The sequence below is a fragment of the Emiliania huxleyi genome (assembly GCF_000372725.1).
Source record: "Emiliania huxleyi CCMP1516 unplaced genomic scaffold EMIHUscaffold_3, whole genome shotgun sequence".
Classification (NCBI taxonomy): Eukaryota; Haptophyta; order Isochrysidales; family Noelaerhabdaceae; genus Emiliania; species Emiliania huxleyi.
The window spans coordinates 28,788-39,978 of NW_005199770.1; the positions used below are offsets into that span (position 1 = coordinate 28,788).

At 66.3% G+C, this 11,191-nt stretch overlaps 3 protein-coding genes across 3 annotated transcripts; 2 read left to right on the forward strand and 1 right to left on the reverse strand.

Annotated features, from left to right (window-relative positions):
* Positions 1-424: 424 nt before the first annotated feature.
* EMIHUDRAFT_349444 (hypothetical protein) lies at positions 425-2,612 on the forward strand (the record flags this gene model as incomplete). The annotated part of the gene is given in 4 exon segments (XM_005775053.1): positions 425-464; positions 606-1,605; positions 1,621-1,623; positions 2,380-2,612. Coding segments are annotated over 2 exon segments (950 nt in total), but the record flags the coding sequence as incomplete, so codon positions are not given.
* A 1,878-nt stretch (positions 2,613-4,490) lies between these two features.
* Positions 4,491-5,374, reverse strand: EMIHUDRAFT_194960 (hypothetical protein; the record flags this gene model as incomplete). Its single annotated transcript, XM_005775054.1, has 4 exons — positions 4,491-4,499; positions 4,683-4,929; positions 5,010-5,092; positions 5,246-5,374. 4 exons carry the CDS (start codon positions 5,372-5,374, stop codon positions 4,491-4,493), a joined length of 468 nt encoding a protein of 155 aa, XP_005775111.1.
* A 2,329-nt stretch (positions 5,375-7,703) lies between these two features.
* Positions 7,704-11,191, forward strand: EMIHUDRAFT_447624 (hypothetical protein; the record flags this gene model as incomplete). Its single annotated transcript, XM_005775055.1, has 3 exons — positions 7,704-8,762; positions 8,834-10,041; positions 11,108-11,191. The coding sequence occupies exons 1-3, from the start codon at positions 8,462-8,464 to the stop codon at positions 11,189-11,191; spliced, it is 1,593 nt and encodes a 530-aa protein (XP_005775112.1). The 5' UTR covers positions 7,704-8,461.

Genomic DNA, 11,191 nt, shown 5'->3' on the forward strand with positions numbered 1-11,191 from the left:
GCCTTTGGCTGTTCCGCCCTCACGATCTGGCCTGCCGTTGCGCACTGCGGAGGGGGGGGGGGGGGGGGCGGCCATCCGCTCAGCGCCTTACATGCTAACGCCTAGTCCCCCTCGTACGCGCAGGCGCGGGCGCCGCGCTCCTCGCGACCAACCTCCTGCCGGCGCCGCTCGCGGCTCTCCGCTCGGACGCCATCGTGCACGAGATGGAGACGGCCGACACGATCATGGGCGAGGCGCAGAAGGACTCGTCCGAGGGCTCCACCGCTGCGGCTGGCGCCGAGAGCCCCGTCACGTTGAAGAGCATCATGGCCGAGTTCGCGGCGTTCAAGAGCGACATGCAGAAGAAGGACGCGGCGTTGGCTGACTTCAAGGAGGAGACGCAGAAGAAGGACGAGGCGTTCAAGGAGGAGATGATGAAGAAGGACGAGGCGTTCAAGGAGGAGATGCAGAAGAAGGAGCAGGAGGTGCAGAAGAAGGACGAGGCGTTCAAGGAGGAGATGAAGAAGAAGGACGCGGCGTTGGCTGACTTCAAGGAGGAGATGAAGAAGAAGGACGAGGCGTTCAAGGAGGAGACGCAGAAGAAGGACGAGACGTTCAAGGAGGCGATGAAGAAGAAGGACGAGATGATCGCCGAGCTACTCGCCGCGCTCAAGAGCAAGACGGACCACAAGCAGGTCCAGATGTCGGCCGGCGGCGAGGTGGTCGAGCTGGTGAGCGCCGCGGAGCTCAAGGCGGTGGAGGCGCGCGTGCAGGCTGCTGAAGAGCGCGTCGAGGAGTGCGTCGCTCAGAACGCCGCGCAAGACGCCAAGATCGGCGCGCTCCGCGACAAGCCGGCCCCGCCCAACCCGCCGGCGGCCGCGGCTCGCCCGCCGGCAGCGGCGCGGCGGCAGCTCTCCTCCGCGACTGGCGACGAGACCGAGTTCGCCATCACGGGGAGGAAAGCGACGCTCTCCTTCAACAGCCGCACGCCCGACCTGACGGCGACCCGCCTGACCGGCGAGGGAGGCGGCAAGCTGACGTGCAGCGGCGAGCTGCACGCGACGGACTTTGTCACGGCGGACGGGGAGAGTGTCACCGAGCGGATCGAAGCGCTTCGCGGCAATTTCACTGAGTTCGTCACGGAGCAGCTCAAGGACGGTGTCTCGCAGGGGCTCGCGGGCGTGAGCGAGGAGCTCGAGGCGGTTCGCAAGTTTGTGGGCATGGTGCCACCGTCGCCGCCGTCGCCTCCGTCGCCTCCGTCGCCGCCGCTTGCGCCGCCTCCGGTAGCGCCGCCTCCGACCTTTCCGCCAGCGTGCGTTTGGTCGGATTGCACAGTTGAGTCCCTCAACCTCGCCGAGACCAACTCCAACCTGAAGGGCTTCCAGGGCGGCTACGTCACCGACGCACACGCCTACTACGTGCCGTTCCACAATGGCGCGTACCACGGCTACGCGGCGCGCGTCTCGCTCTCCGACTTCTCCTCCTCGGGCGTCGAGTACCTCAACCTCGCCGACACAAACTCCAACCTGAAGGGATTCCGGGGCGGCTTCGCCACCGACGCACACGCCTACTACGTGCCGTCCTACAACGGCGCGCGACACGGCTACGCGGTGCGCGTCTCGCTCTCCGACTTCTCCTCCTCGGGCGTCGAGTACCTAAACCTCGCCGACACAAACTCCAACCTGATCAGCTTCAGTCGCGGCTTCGTCACTGACGCACACGCCTACTACGTGCCGTACCACAACGGCGGGTGGAGCGGCTACGCGGTGCGTGTCTCGCTCTCCGACTTCTCCTCCTCGGGCGTCGAGTACCTCAACCTCGCCGACACGAACTCCAACCTGAAGGGATTCATTGGCGGCTTCGCCACCGAAGCACACGCCTACTACGTGCCGTGGGACTACGGCGCGCGCAGCGGCTACGCGGCGCGCGTCTCGCTCTCCGACTTCTCCTCCTCGGGCGTCGAGTACCTAAACCTCGCCGACACCAACTCCAACCTGAAGGAATTCTATGGCGGCTTCGTCACTGACACACACGCCTACTACGTGCCGTACAGTCACGGCTACGCGGCGCGCGTCTCGCTCTCCGACTTCTCCTCCTCGGGCGTCGAGTACCTCAACCTCGCCGACACAAACTCCAACCTGATCGGCTTCGTTGGCGGCTTCGCCACCGACGCACACGCCTACTACGTGCCGCACAACAACGGCGGGTGGAGCGGCTACGCGGTGCGTGTCTCGCTCTCCGACTTCTCCCCCTCGGGCGTCGAGTACCTCAACCTCGCCGACACGAACTCGAACCTGAAGGGCTTCGACGGCGGCTTCGCCACCGACGCACACGCCTACTACGTGCCGTACCACAACGACGGCGGGCGGAGCGGCTACGCGGCTCGCGTCTCGCTCTCCATCTAAGGAACTCAGGGGGTCGTCTGCCGCTTGTGTCCCTCCCCCCCGCCCCCATCTATTGGGAAGGCCTCTGCGCTCTGGGTCGTCCTGGGTCTCTTTCGAGGGTCTCTTGTAGTGGGTGCATTGGGTTGGGGTAGGCCCCTCTCTGCACCACGAGACAGTGGTGGACGGGAGGCGCGAACAGCGCCATCTTGGGTCTTCACGCCGACCAGTGCTCCCGTCAGTGACAAGGAAGAGGGGCTGAGTGGCCTTCTCAGCCGCCGGCCGCGCGTGCGTGACTCCGTCTACTGTTAACGAACCACGAGCCCTGGTTGCGCCTCGGCAGCAGAGAGTATTCCACCGCCATATCGTTTTTATCGCGGGGATCAAGAAAGAAGCACGTCATGAAAATTGAAATTTGCGTACGTAAAAAAGTGAAGTGCGTGCCTCGACCCCCCCCCCCCCCCCTTGGTTGTGTCATTGTGAGGGAGAGATTTTTAGCAATACCAAACAACTCTAACACTCACACGTCATTTGGGGCCTGGAGCCCTGTTCACGCGCGCGCGAGACGTGCAGACAGGGTTGCCCGGTGAGAGCGAATGGCGCGGTTCACGCTGTCCGGACACCGGAGTGCCAGAGAGTGTCCGATGCCCTCACTACTCGCTCTCCGACCCGACGGTTACCACCGGCTGCTCCCGCTGCATTCCGTCTTGGGCTGGCCCTCGCGGCTTTGGGCTCGCCGACTCAGCTCTCTCGTTCGCTGCACTGGCGCGGCACCTCGCAACAAGGAGGAGGGCTCGCACGTGCTCCCCTTGCCCCACCACCTCGTGTGTGTGGAGAAGTTTACCTTACCTTACCTTACCTCTGCCAACGAGGCCAGGCCGTCCCGTTTTGATCTCTCGGTCTGTGGGGGGCCGAGCCGCCTCGGGGAGGGTGGCGGGCGGGCGGGCGTTTTGAAAGACAGAAAACAGAAAACAAGAGGGGGCCCGGGGGCCCGGGGACCCACTGGGAGTAGAAAATACGCCCAAGGGGGCCAAGGAGGCGGCGCGGGGAAGCAGCATCAAGTGAGAGCAGGAAGGATGACGCTTAGGGTGGCTTTGAACAAGGGTTTCCAGGGTTTAGATCAGTATTGGTGTCGGCGCACATCCCCACATGAGGTCAGCGGCGCGCAGTGCCTCTCTCGCAGGCTGGATTTGGCTGTTTTTGAGCTTGTTTTTGTTTTGATTCAGACAGGTGGGCGGCCCGACCCCCTCAGAGGCGGCGGGCGGGCGCCCACAGACCGAGAGATCAAAACGGGACGGCCCGGGGCTAGCAGTAGCACGAGTAGGAGCACCTTGTGACTGTGCCCTGGCAAAATCGTCCCGATTTCGATGCGCGATTTAGCTAAGTCCCAGAGCCGTTTACGCATGAGGGGGCCCCCTCACCAGCCTAGGGCTCGCGCTTCTGGCCCGAGGTGTCGCCGCTGCCTCCCGCGCCCTCCGGCGCCTGCTGCTACTGCCGGTCGGCCGGTCGGGTCCGCGCGACGGCTCCATCCTCGAGACGTAGCGGTCGCTGAGCGCTTTCTCGACCGCTACGTCTTCCAGTGCACCCACCCACCGCGACCCTCGAACCTGCGCTGCGCGGCGCAGTTGCTGCCGAGCGAGACGCCCCCGCCCGCGCAGGGGCGGCATCACCAGACGCTACCGCATGGCCGAGCAGCGAGCAGTGTGTGCCGCAGTGCCCGTCCGGGCCCTCTTGCAGCTGCCTCTATTGGGCGTAAACCGCGGATATAAGGGTCTATACGGAGGTGGGTGGCCTCTTAGAGGTATGGGAGCCGCTGGCACCGCGCTGGGCGCCGCGGATGCACGTACGAACGAACATTATGAAATCGGGACGATTTTGACCCAAAAATCACAAGGTGTAGCACTACGACCTACACACGACTCTGTCGACTCTGAGCGTACACTCCCGGCCACCACACCCTGATGACAGATGTGAGATGAGAGCGAGATCGATGTCATGACATTTTCGCGGGTGACCGGTGTGTTTTTCTTACCTGTTTTTTCGAAAATTCCCTAACCTCCTCATAACCGAATCCAGCTGCGCGCCTAGTCGTCCTCCATCCTCCACCACGCTGCGTCCCCCATCGCCCCGCTAGCCGTCCTGCTTGGCGAGGCTATCGAGCAAGTCCTGCGGGGGTGGGGGGGTGGGGGGGGGTGGGGGGGGGCTGTCAGTCTCGGCGCGGGGCGCGTCGAGAGGGCGCCTCGGCCGCCGCGCCTGCTGCTCGCGCTTCTTGAGGCCGCTCGAGACGCCGTTGAGGGCCACGAGAGCGGTGCGGTGTCGCACCGAGTACTGCGGGTGCGCGCGCGCCCACGCGAGCAGCTCCTGCGGCGGCAGGTAGAGCGCGCGGAGGTAGTCCTCGACATGCGCCATCGACGGGGCCATCTCGGGCAGCAGCTTGCGCAGCGCCGCCTGCAGCGTCTTGACGTCGAGCGACATCTGGGCGCGGCCCTCGTCGGACGCCTTCTTGACGCCGGCGTACCCGTCCACCAAGTGCTCGCAGATGGCGCCGATCGCCTCGCCGACGAGAGTCCTGTACGCCGGCGATTCGGAGAGTGAGTCCGCAATCGACTCGCTCGTTCATTGGGCGCCTCGTCGAGGAGGGTCCTGTACGCCGCCACCGGCACGCCGAGCTGCGACAGGGAGCCCGCCAGCTGCTGCACGTGCTGCACCAGCTGGTCGACGTACGGAGAGTGCTGTGTGTGGGCCAGAGTCACCGCGAAAGTCACCGGTCTCGGCCCGAGACGCCCCCGCCCCCCGGCGCCCCCCAGAGGTCGCCTGCGGGTGCGCCGCGGTGCGGGCACGTCAGGAGGGCTCCCACGCACCCTTGGAGCCGGTCGGCACTCGACCGTTCGACGCGCACGGCACTCTGGCGCGGCGCGCTGGGTCGGGTCGCCACGCACGGCGGCAGTCACGCGGGCCTTGGGCCGCCCCGGAAGCCGAGACTGTGCACGCGGGGAGGCTGCGGGGCCTCGCATGCAAAAGGGCGCGCCTCCAAAGCCGACCGTTCCGGCGGGGTGGCGTCAGCGCGTGGTCCAGCGCTGTTGGTCGCTCAGCGCGCAGGCCATAGCAAGAAACTGACCTCCTCTCCCCATTCCTCTTCCTCTCTAGGTATCAACCTGCACGCCTTGCATAATGCTACTTAGCGTCATCCAGCTGGTGGCGAGGCCGATGTTCCAGGGCGGCGCGGGCGCGATCGAGCGCGACCTGGCGGACGTGCACGCGAACCTGAGCGACATCAAGGAGGGGCGCGAGCCGGCCGACTTCCGCAGCGGCACCACCCGCCGCTCGCGCCGCGCCGCGCCCGCCCTCTCGGGCTTTGCGCAGCTCATGCTGCAGATGCTCGCGCAGCGGGGCGTGTACGGCACGGCGGCGGGTCCGGCCAACGAGTCGGCGGCCTCGTCCGCCATGACGGAGCGCGAGGTGCGGCGCGCGCTCGCCCTGCTGCACCCGCACCGCATCGGCCAGCCGGGCTTCACCCCGCTGACGGCGGGCTGCGGCTTCGCCCTCAAGGGCCTGTACGACAAGGCGCACGTCTGCCGGCGGCGCCGTCGGACGGGCGCGCGGGGCCGGCAGCCGATGGAGTACTGGCTGCCGGCGCCGCGCGGCGCGGGCGCGTTCGCCTGAGGCGGCGAGGGGGCTGAGTGAGAGGCGGGCGCTCTGATCCACGCAGTGCCCAACTGCGTGGGGAACTGCGTGGATCAGAGTTGTGCGCGCGCGTGCGGCCCTCCGCTGCGGCGCTGGCGCCTGCGTGGGGAACTGCGTGGATCAGAGTTGTGCGCGCGCGTGCGGCCCTCCGCTGCGGCGCTGGCGCCACGTTTTGTTTAACCGCGCAAAGCGCGGCGAGGGCGCGGCTTGGTGGGAATGGGTGCGGGTGGAGCGATGTGATGGCAGCACAGGCGCCGCTGGCAGCGGCGACGTCAGCGGCATGGACAGAGGCGAGGATGGCGGGGCGCGGCAGCCCGGCAGGGCGGCGGGTGCGGGGCGGCGGGGCGGCGGCTTCGGTGGGCCGGCGGCGCCTCTGGGCTTCAGCTGCGCGCAGGGCGTCGCAGCAAGCAGCTGGGACCCTGGGGGGGGGAGAGGGCGGTCGGAGAGGACGGCGTCTAGGCGATCTCCTCCAAAAAGAAATTCAGAAAATTTCAAGCATTCGCAGCCGTCAGACCTCTCGCCCGCGCTGCTCGGCGAGGAAGCGGAGCGCGTCGACGTGGCCGTTGAGAGCGGCGGCGTGCGGTGGCGTGGCTTAGCTTGTGCACGTTATTCTCGCGCAGGACTATCTATATTTACTTACATTCTCCCTGGGCCGTCTATATTCTCGAGAATATTCTCGAATATTGAGAATATTTTGACCACGCGTAGGTCGACAGAGGCCAAAAGTCGCTCCCATACCCGCTCAGAACCTCCAAAACTTAAAGATTTCAGTCGGCCTCGACCCGAAACCTACTGTTGAGGGGGGAAATAGCTGTTTCGAGCTCTCTCGTCAAGACCGTTTTCGATGCCGCAGCGGTACGTCAAGAATATTCAAGAATATCTTTAGACTCGAGGTCTACTAAGGTCAAGGGTTGCGGAAAGCTCGTATATTCTTGAGGGAAAAGCCGGCAAGAGGCTTTGATTCTTGCCCCGAGAGACCGGCTAGGGGAGCCGTGCCGGCACCAACTTTAGCCGTGAATATATCCAGATCCCCCCATGAAACAAAGACCAAACTTCTCCCACATAGCCATTAGGACCCAGTAACTAAAATATGTTGGGCAGGGCAATTTGTTAATGGCAGAAAAAGAATGGTGGCAGTGGCCCACTATGGCCCACTAGGTGATTCACGGATATAGTAGCGATGAGCTCACTAGCTAGAGCTCACACTAGAGGCCGTCATCGCATTCGCACCTTCCTGGGACCCAGCGCTGACCCTTGATTGTCGTTGCCGTCTCTCCCTTCTCGACTGTCTGTGCTTGTGCGTCTTGGGTCCCGGGGTTGTGTTTTTGTGTGAAGAAGGCTGCCATAGCCGCAGCTGCGGCCGCACCACCCGGCGAGGCCATCCTCGCGCGCACGGACGCTACAGGCGCGGGCGCGGGGGTTGATGGTGCGTATGTGGCGGAGATGATGGAGGCGCTCGCCGCGTGCGGCGATTGAGCGCCTCCCTCTCTCTCCGGCTGCGCGCCTGACCGGTGCGGCCTCCGAGTCGGCGTCTAGCGCGCGATAAGGTTTTTGCTCGCCTTCCCTCGGACCACGTGTTGCGTGACTGTCTCTGTGCGATTTCGGGCCCTGGGTTGTCCGTTTATCTTTATGTGAAGAAGGTGCGTTTACGTGAAGAGGTACGCACCGCCGTCCTGAGGCTTCCACTCCTTGCGCGCTCCTCCGTTCCTGCGCACGCGGGAAGCTTCTCTGTGAAGGCGTGCGCCCCCGCTCCCCGCATCCACCCCGCCCCACTCCACTCCGGTCGACCAACGCGCGACGCATCAGCTGGTGCCGGCGCCGGCGCCGGCAGTGGAAGCGCCACCACCGCCAGAGTTGCCGCCGCTTCTGCACCGCCCCCGCACCGGAGCCGGTCATACTCGTGCGTCAACGCGCGCACCGCGTCGCACCCGCACCCGCACTCGCGCTCGCCCGCCGCGTTGCGGCCTCGCCACCGCAGCCGCCGCAGCCGCCGCAGCCGCCACCGCCGCCGCATCCACCGCCCGCCCCGTCTCCCCTCCGCACCCCACGCCCCGCCTCGCCCGCGCTCGCCCGCGCTCGCCCGCGCTCGCCCGCGCTCGCGCTTGCGCTCGCCCGCCGCGCTGAGGTCTCTCCTCCACAGCCGCCGCTGCCGCTGCCGCTGCCGCTGCCGCCACTGCCGCCACCTATGCGCCCCCGCGCCCGCACTTGCGAGCAAGCCGCGCCGCGCACGAGCACGCTGCGCTCACGCCAAGCCCGCGCCCGCGCGCCCGCGCCCGCCCGCCGCGATGCTGCCGGCCTCCCCATAGCCTCTGCCTCTGCCGCTGCCGCCACCTCTGCCGCTGCCGCTGCATCTGCCGCCGCCGCCGCCGCCGCCGCTCGACACTCCTTCCCCCCGCTGCATCCCTCAGGGAGACGGAATGTCCGCCCAACTCGACATTGATGAGACGAGCTTCGTGTCGTCCTTCTTCAATGACGCTTATCCCAACTGGAGCGCCGAGCAGGTTGAGCAGGCAGCGGAGAGGACGCTGCGAGCAGTCAAGAACCTACGCGACCTTGGCATCCTCATCTCGGTCACCGAGGAGGCCGAATTCGACAAGGAGGTGGGTGTCGACAACTTCATCCGCGGCTTCCTCATCACTTCCGAAGAGGTGTTGAAGCGATGGGCGAGGGGTTTCTTCGACGACTGCAAGGGCAAGCAAGATGCGATCGGCAGCATCGGTGTGCGCACCTTGCGCCACACACTCCGCAATCCTCCCCCCCCCCTCTCACATACCTCTCTCTCCCCTCAGGTATCCACGTCCACACGGCCGCGGCGGAGCGGACGCGCCTCCTTCTTCTCTCGCCACCCCCCGCTCTCCTCACCGAGGACGACGACGAGACGCTCCAGTCCACGCAGAAGGCGCATGAGGCGCTCCAGCCGTACAAGGAGGCCCACGCTCGCCTCGACGCGCTCGAGTTCCGACTCGTCACCGTCGCTCTTCTCGCCAAGAACATGACGCTCAAGCAGCTCGAAGACAAGAAGGAGGAGCTTTTGCGCGACTTTTTTGCCGTCGAGGACGACCACGAGATGGCGTACACGAGTGAGGAGAAGCGGCGCATTGTCTCGCACATGCATGCGAAGATGGACGAGGTTGAGCCTGTCGCATTTGACGCCAACCTCACCTCCGAGGCAGCGATGCTTCGCGTCATGAGACAGATAGGCAGCGTCGAGAGCGCGAACGAGGTGCGCTGCATGATCGAGTCTTCCGACTCGTGTGTCGACTCATGCGACGCCGAGCTGCTTCGCCTCGCTGCCGCCGGCGCAAAGTTCACACTCTTTCGCGACAGCGCCTTTGCCGACGCTGACCTCGCCCAGCACCTCTCCACCGGCATCCTTCTCGTCCCGGCCTTCACCGGGAAGGCCCTTTCCGACGTCCTTCACGACGACCGCGTCCTCGGAGTCACGCAGGCGCTCGACGCGTTTCGATCCTACCGACTTCGACTCTGGGGTGCCGCATCGCTTGCCGATTTCGACACCGACGCCGCCGACCGATACGTCGTGCTGCAGCAGCAATTCGGCGGCGGCGACGGAGTTGCTGGCGTTGGAGTCGCACTCTTCGAGAGCGCGGACGCTGTCTCGAGAATCATGAAAACGATTATCGACTACTACGAGGATGCGGCTGGCTTGTTTCGCATCGCCGGCAACGCCGACGCCCTCTCCAAGACCGACCTCATCGCCTCCATGGCGGACGCCGCCGCAGCACGCAACGACACCGCCGCCGTCGCCAAGTTTGAGGGCCGCTGCCTCTGCCCGCTCTCCGGCCACGGGTGCAACGCGGGCCCCTTCGAGGACAAGGACGTCGCGGCGCACGTCCCGCCCGGCGTCTTCTGCGCGTTCGTCGGCAGCAAGGTGCACCTTCCGCTCGCGCGCAAGCTGCAGGACGTGGTGGCGAAGAAGCAGGAGCTCAGCCTGCAGTTCCCAAACGCGCGCCAGTGCGGCCGCTGCTCGCACGGCCCTGTGCTCTTCAGGCGCCGCCGCCTCCAGACCCCGCTCCCGCCGCCTCCACCTTGCCCGCCGCCTCCACCTTCCCATCTTCTCCGTCCTCGCCACCGCCTCCCCCACACTCGCCGCCTCCCCCACACTCGCCGCCTCCGAGCCTCACGCCACCACCCGCGCCACCGCCGAGCCCGCCGCCGCCCTCGCTCCAGGGGCTGCTCCGACCTCACCACGCACCACGGCCAAGGCGGCATCGACAACTCGTGCGGCCGCTGCGGCTGGCGCGCGCTGCTAGATGCTCCAACACATAAAACGCGTTTTCCCCTGCACTCGTTCTGATTGGCGTGCCGTGTGAATGACGCCAGCCACGCGGGTGCAGCCAACTCACGCCACCTCCAGGCTACAGGTTCTGCACACATCCTCTTCACCAAAGACCCTCTTTTGCGCGCAGGTTCGCGCCTCACATCTCGATGTGGCCGCGCTGGGACCCCACTGCAGCGGCGCTCTGTCGCAGACGACCCGAGGACGACCCGAGACGGGCCCGAGACGATTCGAGACTGCGCGAGATCATAGGCGCTCGGGCGCGACAACCCGCTCGACGCCGTCTTCTCCGAGGCGCCTCTGCCCCTTCTCTGCCCCTTCACCACGCTGCCACTTCTCTGCCTTCACCACTCTGCCGCTTCTCTGCCGCTTCTCTGCCACTCCTCGGCTACCTCTTTGCCGCTACCCCCACCGTGCTGCCATTTCCCAGCACACTAGCGTGGGGGGAGACGTTTTGCCTCGCCTCGGCGCAGGCGCAAGAGGACGAGCCGGCCGCCGCCGCGCGCGCCGAGGAGCGACGCCGCCAAGCGGCCCTCTTCCGGCAGCAGCAAGAGGCGACCCACCCCCTGCCGCCGCCCCCGCCCGCACACCACCCACACCCCAACCCTCGCAGCCCCTCCCCCTCACCTCCCCCGCAACTGCCTGCTCATGCGCACCGAGCTTTTGAAGGCCGCGGGGCTCCTGCCTGGAGACACCCTCACCCTCACCGCACCACGCTTACCTCACCCTCACCCCACCTCCCTCCCGCCCCATCCTTGCCCGCCAGGCGCGCGAGGAGGAGCGCCGCCAGTGGATGCAAGGGGTGGTCGTCCGGCGGCGGGCGGCCCGCGAGGCGTTTGTCCAGATGTGA